The sequence below is a fragment of the Dasypus novemcinctus genome, chromosome 3 (assembly GCF_030445035.2).
Source record: "Dasypus novemcinctus isolate mDasNov1 chromosome 3, mDasNov1.1.hap2, whole genome shotgun sequence".
NCBI lineage: Eukaryota > Metazoa > Chordata > Mammalia > Cingulata > Dasypodidae > Dasypus > Dasypus novemcinctus.
The window spans coordinates 152,619,576-152,640,098 of record NC_080675.1 but is presented as its reverse complement, the minus strand read 5'-3'; the positions used below and the strand labels follow the sequence as shown (position 1 = coordinate 152,640,098).

General features: G+C 48.9%; 1 protein-coding gene and 1 long non-coding RNA gene across 5 annotated transcripts in view; one reads left to right on the top strand and one right to left on the bottom strand.

The window, feature by feature from the left end:
- Positions 1 to 20,523, top strand: part of TMEM266 (transmembrane protein 266) — a 117,962-nt gene that overhangs the window by 64,001 nt on the left and 33,438 nt on the right. For all 4 annotated transcript variants that reach the window (XM_071214315.1, XM_004468189.3, XM_004468188.4 and 1 more), the window contains 2 exons: positions 7,809 to 7,963; positions 10,914 to 10,987. In XM_071214315.1, the coding sequence (XP_071070416.1) occupies positions 7,809 to 7,963; positions 10,914 to 10,987 (229 nt within the window). The remainder of the gene's footprint in view (positions 1 to 7,808; positions 7,964 to 10,913; positions 10,988 to 20,523) is intronic.
- On the bottom strand, positions 689 to 18,523 carry LOC111766484 (uncharacterized). The gene is made up of 3 exons (XR_002798521.3): positions 18,109 to 18,523; positions 1,650 to 1,774; positions 689 to 1,166 (listed from the first exon to the last, which is right to left on the bottom strand). It is a non-coding gene; the product is annotated as an uncharacterized lncRNA (long non-coding RNA).

Sequence of the window (20,523 nt, the reverse complement as noted above, 5' to 3'; positions counted from 1 at the left end):
ACAGCAGAAGGGGAGGCAGGGATGTCACGTTGTGGAAAACAAGGGGGAGTAGGTGAGACATGCAGGATGACTCAGGAGAGGTCAGACGGGTATCAATAGCCAAAGATATTTTAAAACTCAAAGGGCACAAAAGGAGTATACAATTAGTCGCTTCCTGTGGACAACAGCTTCTGGGTTTCACTGGGCCTCAGCCAGGCCAGGCACAGCCATCCTGAGCCTGGAGTGGAGGTTTCGCTGCCCTCGTCCTCCCCTCCCGCCCCCACCCACACCGACACACCACCCCCTCCCCCCGGCGACCTTTCCTTCGGCTGGCACTGCCTTCTCGCCTCTCTCCAAGGGTTTTCGGGCATTGCTCTGACTGAATCAAGGCTGCCCTCACCAGGCCTCCTCCAGACCCCTCTGCTCTGGGTGTGAGATTGCCAGATTCAGCAAATGAAAATACAGCACACCCAGTCAAACTTGAATTTCAAATACACAATGAATCATCTTTAGTGTAAGTATAACCTAGTCACTATTTGGAATATACTCACATTTAAAAATTGTTTGTTGTGTATCTGGAATGCAAATTAAACCACGCATCATACGTTTTGTCTGGCAACTGCGAACTGCACATGGTTTGAGTTTTTTGTTTGTTTTTTAAAGATTTATTTATTTATTTATTTCTCTCCCCTTCCCCCCCGCCCCGGTTGTCTATTCTCTGTGTCTATTTGCTGCGTCTTCTTTGTCCGCTTCTGTTGTTGTCAGCGGCACGGGAATCCGTTTCTTTTTGTTGCGTCATCTTGTTGTGTCAGGTCTCTTTGTGTGCAGCACCATTCCTGGGCAGGCTGCACTTTCTTTCATGCTGGGCGGCTCTCCTTATGGGGTACACTCCTTGCGCGTGGGGCTCCATGGGGCTCCCCTACGCGGGGGACACCCCAGGGTGTCAGGGCACTACTTGCGCGCATTAGCACTGCACATGGGCCAGCTCCACATGGGTCAAGGAGGCCCGGGGTTTGAACCGCAGACCTCCCATGTGGGAGACAGACACCCTAACCACTGGGCCAAGTCTGCCGCCCTTGAAGTTTTGCCTGACCTCCCCCCGCCCCAGCCTGTTGCTCGTAAGTTGGCCCATGTGAGCCTGCAGGACAGTGGAGAGAAGTGGTTCTGCAATGGACCTTGAAGTCTACCTGCAACGGATGGTGAAGGCATGCATCAACGGCCCCACAATCTGTCCTTCACTGATCTTTCTCCCCGTCTCCCATTTGTTCCTTACTAAGAACCCTCTCTTCTGGCCTGCCGGGTCTCCTCGCCCCTGGAATGCCATTCCTGGGCCACGAGGGGCTTATGTCAAGCCCCCTGTCCAAATGCCCTCATCCTCTTCTACCATCACCTGATGAAATCCCCCTAGCCCTCTTTCAGGGACCAGCTCCCTGAGGGGAGGGACTGCACCCCCTGGCTTTGCGTTCTTCACAGAGCCCAGGAAAAGGGGCTTATCCCCACAGGTGCTATAAAATATGCAGAAAGACTTGCTTAAGCTCAATTTCCTGCCAGGTTTCTTAAAGAACAGTGAGCTGTGGCCCACCTCCCCAAGGCTGGATGCTCCTTCACACTTTCCCAGGGGCTTGTGAGGAAGAAATCCCAGCCTTGAAGGAACTACTCCAGGCACTCACATTCGTCCCTCAGAGCACAGGGAGCACTGGAGCTGGGGAGGGCTAACCGCAGCGCTGATGCCTCGAGCTCTTCGGGAGGGGAGCCCTGGTCCTTCTTGCAGTGGGTTTCAATAGATTGGTCTCCTCTGGAAAAGAAGGACAGAGGCCAATGTCCAAGCATTTGGACTACAAAATATTTTTATCATTTTATCATTACTAATCCATTTCAGCCACATTGTGCTTTAGAGGTGCAATACCTTCTCTCATTTAACTCTCAATAACCCCGTGGGTTAAGAAGTATTATCCCCGTTGTACAGCAGGGGAGACTGAGGCTCAGAGTGCTGAGGTGCCTTTTCTCATGGTCCCAGGTCAACCGAAGGCAGAGCCAGAAGGAAGGCTTCCTGGCCTGTGCTGTGAGCTACTCAGGGCGCCTGAAATCTTCTCTGTTAGGGAGGCAGGTAAGACCAGCCCACAGCTAGTGAGAGGCTGTGCTCAGAATCGCCAGCTCCCAGCGCCCCCGCAGACATACCCCTCGTTCCTGTGCTTGTGTTCCTCAGGGGAGCAGATCAAAAGCCCTAAGGACGCATCACCATCCCCAAATCCTCAGGATTGGGAATAAACAATAGTCTATCATTTATTAATAATAGACTTACTATTCTATTATAGACTTACTGTTTTCTAGTAATGGAAGAACTTTCATCACTAATGTGGAGGCAGTGACTATGGGTTCTGAGGGGAGGGAGAGGGAAAAATAGGTGTAATATGGGGGCATTTTCAGGACACTGGAATTGTCCTGTTTGATGTTGCAATGACAGATACAGGCCATTATATATCTTGTAATTAACTTAGAAAATTGCGCAAGACAGAGTGTAAACTATAATGCAAACTATAATCCATGGTTAGTGGCAATGATTCAGTATGTGTTCATCAATTGTAACAAATATACCACACTATTGAAGGATGTTGTTAATGTGGGAAAGTGGGGGGGGTGGGGCATATGGGAATCCCCTATATATTTTTAATTTATTGAAGTATATCACCCATACATAAACCTACATAAACAATAAGTGTATAGTAATAGTTGTGAACTTACAAAACAAACACATATAACATCATACAGGACTCTCGTACCTCACCCTACCACCAATACCTTGCATTGTTGTGAAACATTTTTAACTAATGATTAAAGAGCATTGTCAAAATGTTACTACTAACCAAAGTATTTTTCCCCCAACCCACTCTATTATTATTATCTTTATGTCATTTATAGATGAACATACATAAACAATAAGGGTATAGTAAAAATTGTGAACTTAGAAAGCAAACATGCATAACATCATACAGGGGTCCCATACATCAACCCTCCACCAACGCCTTGCATTGTTGTGAGATGTTTGTTATAAATTATGAAAGAATATTGTCAAAATCTTACTACTAATTATAGTCATTATCTTACATTTGGTGTATTTTTTCCCCAACCCACCCTATTATTATTTAAATATAGTTTTTATGACAGAAGTTGTAAACTTATAAAACAATCATGCACATGTGCAGAATTCCCAGACAACACCTCTCTATCAACACACCATGCTGTATTGGAACATTTTTTACAGATAAGACAATATCATCTAATTGTTACCACATCTATAGTGTATGTTTGGCATACATTTTCCATACTGCCGCATTATCAACACAGTACATCTTTGACATAGATTCAAGAATATTATATTACTGCCAACAACAGTCCATAGGTCCCTCCAGTTGTATTTTTCCCATGCTTCTCCACATTTCCACCATCCTGCAATAGTGATGCACATTTGCTCTGGCTAACAAAGGACACTCTTGCATCTGTACCATCAACTACAATTCTCATCTACCTCTTGGTTTACTGTGCTATTCAGTTCCTAGATTATTCTCTAGCATTCTGTCAATTGGCATTTACATACCTAGACTACCATTTTCAGCAACATCCCCATTTATAAACTAGCTTTTACTCACTATGTGTTACCATCCACTCTGTACATTTCCACGTTTTTACTGTAAAGCTAATTAAAACTTCTATGTACATTAAACATCAGTAGTCCATCTCAGTTCTCCTCTTATTTCCTTTAAGAATCCACCACCTACCACTAGGTCTTGAAGATATTTTCCTACAATTTCTTTTAAGAGCTTTATGGTTCTTTCTTTTATTTTTACATTTTTGATCCATTTTGAGTTAATTTTTGGATAAGGTGTGAGATAGGGTCCCCTTTCCTTGTTTTGGCTATGGATGTCCATTTGTTGAATGGACTGTTCTGCTGTGGGTTTGACAGGCTGTGGGGTTGACTTGACCATACATGTGAAGGTCCATTTCTGAACTATCAGTTTGGTTCCAATCATCTATGTGTCTGTCTTTATGCCAGTTTCATGCTGTTTTTGCCACTATAGCTAGGTAATATGATTTAAAGTCTGGAAATGAAAGTTTTTGTTTTTCCTTTTTAAGATGTTTCTGGCTATTCAGGACCCCTTACCCTTTCCAAATAAATTTGATAATCATGGTTTCAACTTTTTAAAAATTTGCATTGAATCTGTATATCAATTTGAGTAGAATTGACATCTTAATGATATTTAATCTTCCAGTCTGTGAGCATGGAATGTTCTGCCAGTTATTTAGGTCTTTTTTTATTTCTTTTAACATTGAGTTGCAGTTTTCTGAATACAAGTGCTTTACATTGTTGGTTAATTTATTCCTATTTGATCTGTCATATTTTATTTTCACCACTTTTTTGACATTTTTAGTTACTTTTATTGATATAATCTTCATTTCTAAACTCTCTTCCAGGCCTCTCTCTCCTGTCTTTTCTTTCCATTCTTTAGCTCACCCTTTAGTATTTACTGAAAATCTGGTCTCTTGGTTAGAAATTCTGTCAGTTTCTGTTTATCTGTAAATATTCTAAACTCACCCTCATTTTTGAAAGACAATATTGCTGGATATAAGGTTCTTGGCTGGAAGTTTTTCTCTTGTAGTATCTTAAATATATCATACCACTGCATTCTTGTCTCCATGGTTTCTGGTGAGAAATTGGCACCTAATCTTATTGGGTATCTCTTGCATGTTATGCATTGCTTTTCTCTTGCAGCTCTTAGAATTCTCTCTTTGTCTTTGGCATTTGACATTCTGATTTGTAAGTATCTTGGAGTAGGTCTATTAGGATTTATTCAGATGGGAGTATGTTGTGTTTCTTGGACATGGATATCTATGTCCTTCAATAGGGTTGGGAAATTTTCAGCCATTATTTCCTGAAATATTCCTTCTGCTCCTTTTACCTTCTCTTCTCCTTCTGGGACACCCATGACACATATGTTTGCATGTCTTTTGCTGTCATTTAGTTCCCTGAGACCTTGTTCAATTTTTTCCATTCTTCATGTGTTCATTTGTATGTTCACTTTCAGAGGCCATTTCCTCAAGCTCACCAATCCTTTCTTCTGCCTCCTCAAATCTGTTATTATATGATTCCAATTTTTTTTAGTATTATTAACCTTTCATTCCCATAAGACCTGCTGTTTTTCTATGTATGCTTTCAAATTCTTGTGTTTATCCAATATCTCCTTAATATCTTTAATATCTTTAGACATCTCATTGAATTTATTAAGGAGATTTGTTTGAACATCTGTGATTTGTTGTCTCAATTCCTTTATGTCATCTGGAGGCTTATCTTGTTCCTTTTACTGGGCCATATCTTCCTGTTTCTTGGTGTGGATTGTAATTTTTTGTTGGTGTCTTGGCATCTGACTTATTAGAGTATGTTTTCTGGGTGCAGTTTTTCTGTTTAGTTTAGGGCTTCCTGCCCTTTCTCCCTTGCTGGTTGGGCAGTAGGAACCAAGGATATAGTTGGTGCTATAAGCTGTGGAGGCTCAAGCTGCCCTCATTTTCCCAGGGACCAATGAAGGTTCTCCCAACTTTTACCTTTGCCAGGGGTAAGGACAGAGTGACAGTTGTGTGAATAATCCAAGTTGTGCAGGCCTAGACTTGTTGCCCAGAGTGACTGATGAAGCTTCCCACCTCTTTCTCCCCTACCTAGGGCGGGGGTGGAACTGCAGGTATGGGCAGAAGTATTTGCAGTGCGGGTACAAGATGACTACAGTTGTCCTAGAAGACATCTGATTATTCAATCTGTGCCAGCCAAATGTACCTGCTGTTACCTGGATAGGCTGGTACAGGGCCTGTCAGCCTCCTCCCTGCCAGAGTTGGGGCTGAAGCCCAGGTTCCTACCGTCTCTGTGATTTTCAGTCAGCCTGGCTTCCCCTCAGGCTGAGGACAGGGTCAAAATGGCAGCCACCAGCCTCTCTCCAACCTGGACAGGTTCATAATCTAGCTTTTCTAGGGCTATACTCCAACCAATTGAATTAACTGATCAATAGCTGAAATCAGTGGCCAATTGTCTCCTCCTCCCCTGTTTTTGGAAAATGGAACTTCCAGTTCCAGCCACAGAATAGTTCCTGGGGCAGCTCATTCAGCCAAAGCAGAATAATCACTGGTCTCTGTGGCTTAGCTGGTAGTTTCCTGGAGAGGCTGGCACAGGTCCCCCCAGCTTCCTCCCTCCCAGAGGTGGAGCTGGGGCTTAGGATAGACCTGCAATCTGATCTGGATGGAAAGAAGCTGGTCCCTACCAGCACTGTGGTTTTCAGCCCACCCCCACTTCCCCTTGTGCCAGGCGCGTAGTTAAGATGGCGGCTCCTAGCCTTTTTCTGACTTGGACAGGCTCAAACTTTAGCTGTTCTCAGAATTACACTCCAGCCCACAAAATTTACTCATCAGTAGCTAAAGTTGGTGCCCAACCATCTCTTCCTCCCGCATTTTTGGGAAGTGGAGCTTTCAATGCCAGCTGGGGAACAGCTCCTGAGGAGGCTTGTGCCTCCAGTGGAGGGTGGGCACCGCCTCCATGGCCTGGAGTGCTCTACTTATGAGTCTTCTCTGCAGATGGGCAGTCTCTGCCTTCCATTCCTTCAAGGATGCTGCAGGATACTCTTCTGGTCTCCTGGAGCCCCCAAACAGGTACCTCAGCTAGCTCCAGATAGCTCTGGGTGTTTACTAATTGCCCTGTAGCAGGAGCTGACTCTAGGAGCGCTTTTTTCCTCTGCCATCTTGCTGGTTGTCCTCCCCTATATTTTTTATGTCACATTTATGTAATCTAAAGTTTCTTTTTAAAAAATTAATTTTAAAAAACCCCACAAAACCTAAGGAACCCGACAAGCCTTGAGATTCTGTGGCTCCTCCTGCTTCCAAACCTGCTCTGGAAAGTTTCTGTCAGCAGTGGCCACATCTTGGAATGTTTAAGATCATCTACTCAAAAATTTCCCAAAAGATAGTTCATGGAACACTAGTCCCACAGACGCTCTGTGACAAAAGGGTGCTGTGGACCAATGACTTTAGGAAACACTGATACTGTACTTCCTTCTGAAGCATGGTGGTGGATATTAGTATATTAAAAGCACTGAAATGTCCCACAGAGAAAAACACCCACTTAACTTTGTTTGACCCACATTTCCCAAAACTCACTCAATTATGGAAATTTTTTATCAAGTAACATTTTGTGGAACTAGTGTTCCATACGACCCACTTTGAGAAACAGGGATCTTATCCAACTCTTTCATTTTATAGCTGAAAAAATCTTAAAATTCATTCATTCATTAACTGAGCATTTATTAAAGGTGATTTGAGGGTCTACTAAATACTGGAGCCTGTGCTAGGTTCTGAGACTACAAAGAAATATAATAGCAGCTAATTTTCATGCAGCATTTACCATACAACCAGGCACACTACTAATTCGTGATCTTCAGCCTTTACAGCACCCGTATGAGAGTTGGCTTTTCATACCCGTTTTATTTTGTTTTATTTTATTTATTTTCTTTTAAATATTCATACCCATTCTAAGATGAAGAAATGGAGGCAAAGGGAAGCAGTGAGTTGCCGGGGTCTGAATGCAAACTCAGGTCTATCTCTTAAGGAGATGTGTCTGCTCTTCTAAGCAGCCTCTAGACTAAGAAAGCATTTCACGGGGCAGAGCAGAGCCAAGGAGCACCCGGGGAGGGATGGCGCTGGTCAGTGTGTGAGCAGGAGCTCTGGCCGGAGCTCTGCCTCCTCTGCTGTGATTCCTTTCCTGCTCTCAGTCCCTGCTCTCCCCACTTTTGTCCTCACAGGTCTAACTGGCTGAAGCCGTGCTGTGGGAAGAGAGCAGCCGTGTGGCAGGTATTTTTGCTCAGTGCAAGTCTCAACAGTTTCCTGGTAGCCTGTGTAATATTGGTGGTGATTCTCCTGACTCTGGAACTTCTAATAGATATAAAGCTTCTCCAGTGTGAGTAGCAAGAGAGATACATATGCAAATACGTATGATGTCAATATTCAATGTGCATCTGCATCCACCAGGGGTCCCCAACCAGAAGACTGTGATCTATGGGGGACCTTAAAGTCCTGCCCCCAGCCTGATGTGCTGCCAAGCCCCAGGCCCCTGCTCATGGACTTTTACCGCTGGGGAGGAAATGCATCTGGCAGCTTCTCTCTCTGTCACCCCCAGTGTCACTTTGCCCCTCTGCACTCAATGTGGCCTCTTCAGTTGCCCTCCCCAGCATTCCATGATCAGAAACTGATGAGATAAAAAATGTTGGGGACCCCTGTATGCATTCTTTATTGTTCCCATTTGGAATTTTCCAGGTTGGAATTTTCTGTAGATTAAAAAGTTCCCATTTGTGGAGGTGTATCACCTTGTTGAAATAACAATGACAGTACCCACAACCATGCTGCTGCTGCTTGTATTTTTATCCAGCCATCAGTTGGCGGTTTATTTACATATATCATGATAGTTTTAAGCACATGTCCATTAATTTGATTCTAACTATAACCTTGTGAGATGGTCAAGACTGATATTACCCCATTTTATAGATAAGGAAATGAAACCTTGCCCTAGGCAAGAGGTAGTGGAGCTGGCACTTAAAACCACCAGATCACGCAGCAGCTTGGCCAGTTCTTCTGCCACCAGAGGTCCCCTTGGGGGTCCTAGCTTTGTGTTTATGGGATCCTGGAGCACAGGGCAGCAGGAGGCCCATCCAATACTTCCCTGTCCTTCTGGATGTCTGTGGCAACATGGCTGTCAGAGAGGAGTGCCCCTTCCTAGCCATCCCCCCTTGCAGACCCTTGTTTGGTGCCCCAGAGGGGCTGGAGCAAGGGTCTTCACTCAACTTTGGATGAGTGAGTGGTTTCTGGGTAGAGCTCCTGGTCCCCCCAATTTCCCTGATTCAAAGGTGGATTATCCAAGTGCAAAGAAGAGAGTGTAAAATTACTAGCCTCAGAATGATTTCTTTTCCTATCAATGACAAAACTCAGGACCATAGATCCAGCCACCTCTGAACCCACTCGGTTGTCTCGGGCTTGTTTCCTCAAAGCCTTCCCTTCCTTTAATGGGTCCTCTCTACTCAGGGTCTTCAAAGCTCCCTCCTAGTCACATTAGCCTTCTCTGCTTTCTAAGAGAGAAGGATGACAGTGAGCTTTTGTCTGATAAGCCCAGTTGGGTTTTATGCAGCTGGAGGCCCCTTGGTTCCAATTAAAGGATCTTCTAGCATAAAGTGATCGGCACTGGTTTTACACTCAACCTGTCTTCAATTAAACCATGTTGTATACTTTCCCCTCCCACTCATCCATACTGTCTGCTTTTTATGAGATTTAACCATAACGGAGTCTTTCTTTCCCTGTGGTGGATTGTACTGAGGGCCCTCGGCTGCTCAGGTTGTGACATGGCATTGAGCAGAACTGAGAACCCTGCAGACACTGGAATTTTGCTTAAAATTAAGTATCCAGGAGATTGATTTTGGTGGGAGATCCAATAGCAGCTCATAAAAGGCATCTTAAATTCCATAAAACGCACAATCAGAGATTTATTGCTCTTCTAAAACAAACCGTAAAAAAGGCACAGGAATTCATTTGAGAAATAATGGAGAGAGATTTTATGTTTTCAGAATCATCTGGAGGTCTTTTCAGAGTGACACGGGCCTCAGCCTCCTGGTTCCCACTGGTACTCACATGGCCTGGGATGGCAGGAACCCACCGTGTGTCTGAGATTCATCTCCCAGGGGTCATTTCGGCCTAAAGCCAGGGCACTCTAACACCTCCCACCTGGGAGCCTGGTATTAGAGCCTTCTCCCCTGATGTGCTCCAGGGCTTGGGTTTTCCCACCCTGAGGGTTCGCAGATCCCAGAGCATGGGGAGAGGCTGTGGGTTGCTCTCTTTTGCTCATGTCCTAGCCCCTAAAGGTGCTTCGGCCCCAGGGAAACCTAAGCAGTGAGTTAAGCAGGCCCAACCAGAGCCCAGGAAGAAGGCAAAGCAAGCATGTTCTCAGGTCATTCCTGCACCCAGCGACCCGGGCGGCCCTGCCCCCCTGGCCCGGCCAGGGTCCCCTTTAGACCCACCCTCTGTGAGCACCCCTGCCCACCCTCTCTCCAGCAGAGCTCAGCTGACCCTCACCCTGGTCCTGGCGTCCTGCCATTTGCCACTCAAGCTGACGCACTAGCCATGCTAAGATTTCGGAGGCCGGTCGTGGCTTTGTGCACTTTAACCAGGCCTTCCGGAGACAGTGCTGTAACTCCACAGACTAAGGCTGGAAGGTGGGGTGGGAGCTGAAGGCGCTCCCCTCTTGCACCTCAGACACTGGAGGGCGGGTGGAGTGATGTGGAAGTTTTCCAGCTCACCAGCCTGCTGGTCTGCCACTGTCAAGAAGCGAACTCCCCTCTCTCCCAGTTCCTTCTTCCTGTCCTTGCTCCGACCTTCTCTCCAAACCCCCCTGGCTGGCACTGCCATCTCTGCCAATCCAAGTTTTCAGAATGAAAGGCGAAAAGAAGCTTGCCCTGAGTCCCGCTAACAGCTTTGGGGGTGCACGGTTGGTGTGGATTTCTGAAAGCTCTTCTGGAGTTCACTGCAGCTGCCTCCCCAGGGCTGAAAGCCACAGACGCCTGGACGGCTCCTTTCCTGGAGCGTGGCCACAGCATAAATCCCACCGAGGCTGGGGGGCTGAGCAGCCTGTGGGAGGCGATGGAGGAGAGAAGAGCAGCTTCGGGGGCCACAGACCTCCCACCCCCTCCATCACAGACACCGGGAAAACAGCCCTTGGTACTATCTGGCCAGATTTCAGCCAGAAGGAATGTTCCTGCAGGTGGGGCCCGGCTCCCAGGCATCTGCCTCCGGGCTGCAGAGCCCCTCGACCACTGCACCTAATTCCTTGCTCCTAAAATTGGCCTTTATCATTGTGTTCATTGCAGTTTCCAGTGCATTCCAATTTGCTGGTGTAATTCACTGGATCAGTCTGGTCATTCTCTCAGTGTTCTTCTCAGAGGTAGGTAAAGACTTGGGCCCTATAATCTCCTCTTTAGGGCAACTCCTGGACTGGGGAGACCAAGCTTTACCTATCAAAGCATTTACTAGTAAGTGCCAAAGAGGGCAACGCAATAGAGGGAGTAGACTTTTGGGGTAGGAGGTGGCACAGAGAGCCCCTGTGGGATCTCAGGTGACAAGCAGGTGGGCGGTGACATTTGTGAAGGTGAGACAGAGTGTGGCAGAGTTGAGGGAGAGCATGTGGTTCGTGTGGCTGATGAGGGGCAGGCAGGAGATGAGGCTGAAGCCCGAGGAAGCCGAGGGGCAGGAGGGCCTTCAGGACGCTGGGGAGTGATCCTGGGTCCAAGCGTGCCTGGCCCTTAGAGCCCGGCAGGCAGGGGGCAGAGGGCAGGACAGTGCCCTCGACCAGGTGCTGTGGGGGTCTGAGGTCAGGCTAGGCCAAGAGGTGTGCCCCACAGCGAGCACAGTGCACCTGGAGCAGAGGCATCGGGGGGCCGCGGCGACCCTGTTGCCCAGCGTGTCAGCTGATGCCAACCAAGGCAGTCGCTCCGCTGGGCGAGGCAAGAGGCACACGCGAACACGAGGCTCCCGGAGCGCTGCTCTCAGGGTAGGAGCTGAACAGCCTGATGTTTGGGGACTGAGATGTTTGGGGAAGCCAGCGTCTGCTTCATGCAGGGCTAAGGGACACTCCTTTAGAGTCGTTCCCTGCTTTTCACCCTGATACCATGGCTGCATTTCGGGGGCACTGATGGGACAAGGCTGTGCTTTGTCCTGCGGGCCGTGGGAAGCCACGGGAGGATTTGGAGCAGCAGAGTCCATGTGGAAACCAGTTTTTCCTGACAGCGCTGAGCACTGGTCCCGCCCATCAGCTGCCACTGTCCCCCTCCTCATCCTCACCCCCAATGAGCTCATGCAGAGCCCTGGCAGGGCCTTTCAGAGTCATTTAACAAACACAGGGACAAAGACAGAAAGGAATAAGGCACTGCTGGGAGGACACATGCACGCATGCACACGCTCACGCGCAGCTCCCGCCAACCCAGGTAGGCGGGATGCTGCTCCGCTGGAGGTGGAGCTCAGGACCCCAGAGCACAGTGGGGCTGGAGGGAAGGACAGGTGCTCTGGGGGAGGAGCAGCATGGGCAGAGGGACAGAGCAGAGAATATTCTGGGGTGTGATCAAGGAGTCTAAGGCTTCAGGATCCCAGCCCTTAAAATCACGGAGGGCTGGGCTTGGGGCCTGAGTCCAGGATCCCGTGTCTGGGTGTGGGGCATGGCAGGGCGCGGCAGCAGGCACTCGCAGCACGGAACATTCTCTTCCCCAGGCTCAGGCCACAGCCCACAGAGCTGGCCAGCGAACTGGGCCTGAGGTTCCAACACTGGGGGCAGAGGCCAACTCCACCCCTCCCGGGAAGTGCCCCAGCCAGCTCGTCGAGACTGCTGCCCTAGAGGTGCCTCGGTCTCCCCAAAGCAGAGTGCCTGCTGCCCAGCTTACCACCCCCTTGAGGGCCACACCCTCCTTGGTCCCTGAGATCTGCTCCTGTAAACACATGGGCCGTGGCCAGATGTCTCCTTGCTGCAAACCCTGGAAAATGCACCGTGCGCCTGTGACTGCCAACAAAAATGTTTAATCAGTTGCTGCGGTTCTTCCCAGCCATCCCTCTGCTTCGGTTTTATTGGCTTTTGCAGAATTTATTACCCAGTGTTAATTTGGCATTCCCTTCCTGTCACTGCCGGAGATGAGCCATCTGAAACAGACAAGCCCCTGTGCATGGAGGGGCCGCCTCAGAGCCACCGCCCCCTCCCCAAACCAGGGAAGGGGCTGGGGCTGCCCACAGCGGGTCAGCAGGGAGCGGGGGGAGAACAACTGCGGGGTCACTTGCCTTAGGCCTTATGAAAGATGGGGAGGGGGTCCTCCCCTGTCCCAGCCGCCCCCCACCTTCAGCCTGGCCTGTCCGCAGATGGAGGCTGGAGTGCAGGGTCCTGTGCTCACTCTCCACCGTCTCTCAGAAGTGCAGCATCAGAACCTCGTGGCTACAAGGTCTCTCAGTACCCCCTCCCCCCCGCCCCAGAGAGTTTAGAAATGTGTGAGGACACACATGGGTGGTCATTACCATGGGTGGGCACCTCTGCTGGGAAGGGCCGGGGCAGGAGTGGATCAGGCCTGTACCTCTGCCCACCAAAACCTGTGCAGGTGAGGAGACCGGCCCTGGCTGGCTCCCGGCCTCTGGCTCCTAACCCGCTGTCTCCCCGCTGCATCGCACTCTGGCGATGGGGCCGGCAGGAATCTGGGTGAAGATGAGGGCCAGGGCCGGGAATTGAGACGCACAAGGTCTGGGGCAGCGAAGCCTCTACCACAGAGCCAGGACTGACCGGTCCTGCCCTTCCCTCTGGGAAACACACACCAGGGACACGGCTGTGAGCCAAGGCAGAGGGTCCCTCCAAGCCACCTCCAGCTTGGCGGGTGGGCCCATCCCAAGAAGGTCCAAGCCGGCTTCCCTCCCGACGCCGCGGAGCCCTGTGAGTTGTCCTGAGCAATTTCTACCTCTTGTATTAACTGAGTCTTGGGACAGCCCTGGAAGACAGGCGGGACATTTTACAAGTTGGGAAACTGAGGCCCAGAGAGGTGTGGGAACCTTCCTAGGGCCCCAAGGATGACAGGTGGGAGTAGACTCAGGCCTGTGGGACACAAGTGCATCCTCGTCCCCACCTCTGCCCGTCTCAGAGTTCTGAGGGCTGTCCCTGGGGACAGCTTTGGTCTGTGTGGCCCCAGAGGACAGAGCCAGGTCCCAAAAAACGGAGGGAGGGAGGCTGGTTTGGGCTCACTTTGAAGACATCAGTTCAGACCAGCCGAGCTGCCAAGCAGACGCTCTCCGAATGGTGAGAGGCCGTCCCTCTGTCGAGTGGCTGTGGAGGAGATCCCCCAGGGCCTGCGGTGGAAGCCAGTGCCCGTGGAGCTTCCTAGGCCCTGATGGTCGGGGTCAGGCAGGGCCGCGTAGCCGTAGCTTCCACGTAGCCCGGCAGCCCCAAGAACAGGCAGAGCCCTTGGCCTCCGATGCGGAATTGTGCCAACGGTGTTTCCGAAGCACACCCCGCCCTTGGCTGGGACCGGGCCTCAGCTGGGAGCCGGCTCCTCTGGGCTTGCCTCCCCGCAGCTCGGCCCGGTGCAGTATTGGCTCCTCCCCGGGCTGCGAGATCCTGTAACTGGGCTCTGTTCCTGGGAAAGCAGGAAGCTGATCCCCTGCTGACCCTCTAGAGAGGAGCTTCAAAGCTGCTGCCTCTTTTTTTTTTTTCAATTGAGATGAAATTTTCATAAACATGAAATTAATGCTTTAAAGGGCACAACTGGCAGTATTGTGCAACCATCTCCTTGATCTAGTACCAAAACATTATCACCCCCCAAGAAGACCCCGTACCCATCAGCAGTCACTCCCTGTTCGTTCTGTTCCCTGTCCCTGGCAACCACAAATCTCCTTCGGGCTCTCTGGATTTAGCTCTTCTGGACATTTCACATACATGGACTTATACAATATGTGACCTTTTGTGTCTACACTTAGCATGTGTATAGATGCATCCACATTATATCAGAACATCTTGCCTTTTCATGGCTAATATCCAGCGTGGATGTGCCCCATTCCCCTACTGACCAGGGCTTCTTTCAACATCAGCATGGGAGCCATGCCCCTCTCCCCAGCAGCAGCCTCTGGAGTGGCCCCTGAGCTGCCCCAGGTCAGGAGCCTGGCCTGCTGGGGAGGAGGTTACCTGCCAAGTCCAAGCCAAATGAAGTCTGTTGCCAAACCAAACTGAGCCAAGGCCACATCTTTGCACATCAGTGGCCATCCCAAGATTTGGGATCAGTCAGGGGCCCCTCTACTGCCTGATGCCTCCTCCCAGGAGGGCCCTGGTGACCTTCTGCCACCAGACCAGGGACCAGAGTAGGGTGTTGTGGTTTATGCTGTCAGACAGGGGGGTGCGCATGCTTCTCCTCAGTGTCCAATGAGGATTTGGCAAGAGAGAGCCAGTTTGGCCACTAAGTTGCTGTGTGGCCTCAGGCAAGCCACTGCCCCTCTCTGTGCTTTGGCTTTCCTAACTTTAATGTGAGGGAGTTGGACCTGTCCTAGGAGCTACCTTCTCACTTTATTCTCTTCATCCTTCTCCAAGTTTCAGAGAGGTGTAGGGGAACCAGGGGTCGCTGCACCCCTGGCCACGAGTCCCCGTGTGCATCACTTCTGACCTTGCTGTCCCATCCAGAAGGTGAACAGTGGCTGCCCCACCCACCTCCCAAAACAAGCCTGAAAGGCTTGAGGGTGCTTTGAAAAGATCCTGCAAGAGTCAGCCAGGAGCAAGATCTAGAGCAGCTGACTTCTCAGAGGGTCGGATTTTAATCTTAGAAGGTTCCATTCTCCCCTGGCCCTGCCTGGGTGGATCCACACAGGGGCAAGCCTGCAGTGCCTCCTTGCTGATTTTCCTCAGCTGTCAGGAGCCCCTCATCCCAGAGCTCCTCAAGTGGGCCTCTTTGGTGCTCATGCAAGTTAAAAACCAGTGCCACGGTGTAAGTTCATACAGACAGCAAAGGAAGATTTGGCTCACCCTGTGGACGTCATAGATTTGTTTATTTATCATGGCAGTTTCCTGGAAGATGGCAGTCAAATGTCTAGTTTTTAAAAATCAGTATAACAGACTTCCAGCAGATGTCTGAGTCAGGGATGCCTTTTTCTAATTTGCACAAAAGTGCCCCGCGATCTGGTGGCAGTCTTGTTGAACACTGTGCTCTTATTTCAGAAATGCCTGGGCCTGTGGTTTCTGTCTGGAAGGCCAGGCCTGCTTTCCGCTGCCTCTCTGAGTCCTTCCTTGAAGGCTCAGCTCAGGTCCTTCCTCCTCCACCTCTTCCAGCAGGCTGTGCTGACACCCAGCCCACATGGACCTCCCCTGCTCTGAGTTCCCGAACCCATGATTAGTTCATCTTCCTTGGACATGGATTTGTCCCCCCGCTCTGCTGTGAGCAGGGGCCAGGGGCCTTGCATACTCTCTGTCTCCCCTTATTTTGTCAGGCACAGGGCTGGCCACGTGGCACCCGCATTGAAGGACTGAATCCATTCAACATGATTGTGAGAACTGATTCTCCAAAATCTTATTCCCAGTTTTTCATTTTCCATGTCCTTGGCCATGATCTTAGGGAGCACAAACGTTGGTCTATAAAGATGAATTTTCTAAACAAGTTGCATGTACAGTTAAACAGTCTCAGGCTCACCACTGGAGGCCTGCAAGCTCAGGCTAGACGGCCTCCTCTTTGGGCCACTGGACCAGGGATTAAAACAAGGAAGGGGGTTAGACCATGTAACATTTGAAGGCTCTCCCTCCAGCTCTGAGATTCTGGGGATTATCCCAAGCCCTACCCTAGCATTCCAGGCAAGAGGGGAGAACTGGACTGAGACATGTAACTCCTGGAGGAGGAGCCTTGCAGAAAGGACACCAGCCTGCCCAACCTTTGGCCTCAGAAGCTGACGGAGCCCCAATGCTGAGGCATCAGGGTCATGCTCAGGAGGCATTAGGAGGCCCCCAAACAGACAACCTGAAGGGTGGCTCCCTGGTGACTTCTAGTGCTTCATCTGATCACCTGGGTGTGCGAAAAAATGAACTTTACAAGAATATTTCTGTGTACCGTAGAAAACTAAGAAGATATAGACAAGCCAAAATAAGAAAACAAAAGTCGCCCATATTCTCATCACGGACAGATAATCACTATTAAAACTTCAGTTTGTCCAATCAGCCTTTTTCAGTGACTACATATATATATAATTTTCCTTACTAAAAAGGGATCATAGTGGACCTGAAGTTTCAGAGCCTGCTTTAATTTTTGTCCATTCACTCTTTGCAAATATCTTTCCATGTCATTATATATGTGCTTTACATCATCTTAAGGAGGATTCTACCTAGTCTTTGTTTTGTTTTGTTTTTTTATGAAATAGTTCAAGCATATTGAAAACAGTGAATCGTGTGCTGATGTGAGGCCTTCCCCGAGACATAAGGGGGTAAGGGACAGATGACCTAATGGTTTGTTTAGGGAGATTGTTTTAAAAGACATATCTATGTATTTGTGTCTGTCTATATAATTTGTGGAAGGAAGAGAGAGAGGGAAAGGAAGGAAAGGAAGGAAGGAAGGAAGGAAGGAAGGAAGGAAGGAAGGAAGGAAGGAAGGGAGGGAGGGAGGGAGGGAGGGAGGGAGGGAGGGAGGGAGGAAAGGAAGGGAGGAAAGGAGGAAGGGAGGAAATGAAGAAGGAGAATCATTTTAAGAGCAAGGAACAGTCAATAGTGTCACACACTGACAAGTTAGATAAATAATAGGACAGTATCTGGGGGTCACTGGTAACCAAGGAGTGAGTGGTTCTAGAGGAGTAGTGGGAGATAAGGTCCAATTGCAATAGGTTTGGGGGAGTTTGAGATGGAGCTGTGGAAACACTTCTTTTCCAAACATTTGCTTGGGGAGGAGATGAGGCAGTGGCTTGTGGGAGACATGGGGTCAGGTGAGGGAAGTTTTAGAACGGAGACTTGAGATTTATCATATGCTGAGAGGAAGTTCTGCAACTAAACCTTATGTATCCCATGTAGCCCAGCCTCTCTGCTCCTCACTGTTTAGCACCGCGCTCTGTGCACGATGAGCTCACAATCCATACTGTCGTCTAATGGAATGACATCTGACATTGCTCTCCTCCACCTCATGCTCTGTCCTACAGACCTTGAACCCATTCTTTTGAGGTAGCTGGGACCTCCATGCTAAAATGAACCCCCTGCTGGGGAGGGAGGGCACAGCATGTCTGTGAGCCCACATCCCCTGCAGGTATCAGCTACTGCGTCTGCTGGGGGTGGGGGTCACCTTTAGAGTCCCTGCACTGGGAGGAGGTCAGCTCCCTGGGTCACAATCCACCATTCCTGGGAATTTGTCAGGAGTAAGGGCGGAGGAATCTAACCGGGCCCTTGTTCTAGTAATGCCTAACTCCAGGGGGCGCTCTTGTGCGGCCCTGCGGCTCCTCGGACACAGCACTTCAAAACACAGCCAGCCTTTCTCTTGCGCACCAATTCAAGACTGTCCTCGGTCCCCACAAGGTTTCTCATATTTTAAGTGTTACCTTGTAGTTGGATCCTGGAACCCACGTCTTCCTTTTGCTGCTCTGGTCTTGCCCGGCGGATCTGGGGGAGGGAGCCTGCAGCCATCTTCTCAGGGAAAGCTTCCCCGAGAGCAAAAGTGCTGCTTGAGGAAGTGCCCGGGACTACCCCAGCTGTAGGTATTTCATAGCCAGCCCGCTCCCCGAGGCAGGCACCACCTCCACCTCCCCACCCCACGGGCTGCAGCTTTGCAGAGGCACAGGCTCAGGCTAGACGCGTGCTGCCGCCTTCTCCAGTGGGCCCGGCCCGGCTGGCTTTGGGGACTGCTGTGGAAACTAGGGCGCCCACCTCCGCCCTGCTCCCTAGCGGTGAGCCCAGAGAGCTCTCTCCTAGATGCCTTCCCCGAGGTTTGGCCAAGGCTCCGACCTGCCTCGCCTACCTTATCAGGCTCCCTGGGCTCCCGAAGCCAATGTTGGAATGAAGGAGGCTGAGAACTCAGACTGGGAAAAAGAATTCCAGTCCCCACAGACCCTTCCTCAAAACCCTTGGCAACTCTTAGGGACCAGCATAGCAGAGGCCCTGGGGTGGGGACAGGCAATAAAATAATCCTCTTCTTTGCCCTGCACTACTTTTTTTTTTTGGTTCTACGATCTCATTTTTTTAAAACATTACATTCAAAAAATATAAGAAGTTCCCTTATACCCCCCACCCCCCTCACCCCACTCCTCCCACATCAACAACCTCTTTCATTGCTGTGGCACATTCATTGCATTTGGTGAATACATTTTGGAGCACTGCTGTGCCACATGGATAATAGTTTGCATTTTGAAGCACTTTCCCACTGGAGCTTTGTTGCAGCCCTGAGAGACAGGTAGCAAGAGGGGAGGGATTTCCACTTTTAGTCCAGATAGGCTAAGGGATTTGGCCATTGTCACATGGCTAACGAGGGGACAGCAGAGGAGCAGACTTTGTCTTTTAAAAAAGCGAAAATCAAACCCCCCAAAAAAACCCCAATAAACAGCTTTTTATTTCGAAAAAATTGCAAACTTAAGGTTGCAAACAATACAAAAAAAAATAATACAGAGAACTACAGTACAATGTAGAGAACTCCCTACCCAGATACCCAGATGTAACAACTTTTAACAGTTCTATATCACTTTCTATTGATTCTCTATCTTTCATCTATCCATCTATTTTCTAAGTAACTGGGAATAGGTTGCAGATATCATGCTCCTTACCATTTAATACTTGCATGTGTATTACCTAAGAGCAAGGATATTCACTTAAACACATTTTTATAGTTATCAAGAAATTCAACATTGATATAAGCATACAATCTATATTCCTATTTTTTCAGTTGTCCTAATAATGTTCTTTTGGGCTTTTTCTCCTCCATGGTTAGATCCAGTCCTGGATCATGAATTGCATTTAATTGTCATTGTCTGTTTAGTCTCTCTTTTTTTTTTAGACTTCGTCTCTTGACTCCTAATCTAATGCTCATTTTTCTTGTTGCTTCTGGCCATGTGGCCTCTCTGTTTCAACCCAAGCCTTTGCTGTCTTAGCCCACAACTTTACTTCATACATCCCTGGGTTCTGTTGGGTGCCCCAGGAAAGTTTATTAAGGAGGCACATTCCTGGGCCTTGACTGTGAGATTCTGAATCCATGGGTCTCTATGGCAGCCCAGGAATCTACATTTTAATACCCAAGAAAGTTAACAAGGGTGGAGAAATGAGCAGGATATAAAACAGGAGGATAGGAAAACAGGTTGCCACTTCCTCAATACATTAAACATGAATTTAACATATGATCTATCAATTCCACTCCTGGGTATCTACCCCAAAGAACTGAAAACAGGTGTTCAAACAAAGTCTTGTACTTCTGTGTTCATAGCAGCACATTCACAATAGCTGGCCAAGGTTCTGGCAGTTATAGGCATATTCTAGATGGCCGATATTACTCCCATAAATAATTTGAAGATTTGTAGACTTTTAGGACTAGGAGGAGCCTATGAAGTCATCTAATCTACCTTTCCAGCAGAAGGGAAACTGAGGCCCAGAGAGGAGATTTGACACAATCAGCTCATCACAAAGCTGTGACCACAAGATACCTTGGGCTCCAACCCAGAGCTTTTTCCACCTCCAGGCCTTCTTGTAGTTGAGTATGTGTCCCTCAACTCAGAGATTGGAAACCATAAAGGGGTGGATGTCAAGCTGCCACAGGTCCCTTTCTATACCCAAAGATGATGACATAATTGGCTGCTACCAGCATCCCACCTTTTCCTCATCTGTTCATGGAAATCAGGCCAGTCTTTGTGAGGAAGAAGGGGATTTCATGGGTCAAGCCTTCTTGAGGCATAACACATATGGATGGAACACATGGCATTTCCTCAGTTTCTCTGACTTCATATGCCTGGGATGTGCTACAGGCATGTGGGAGA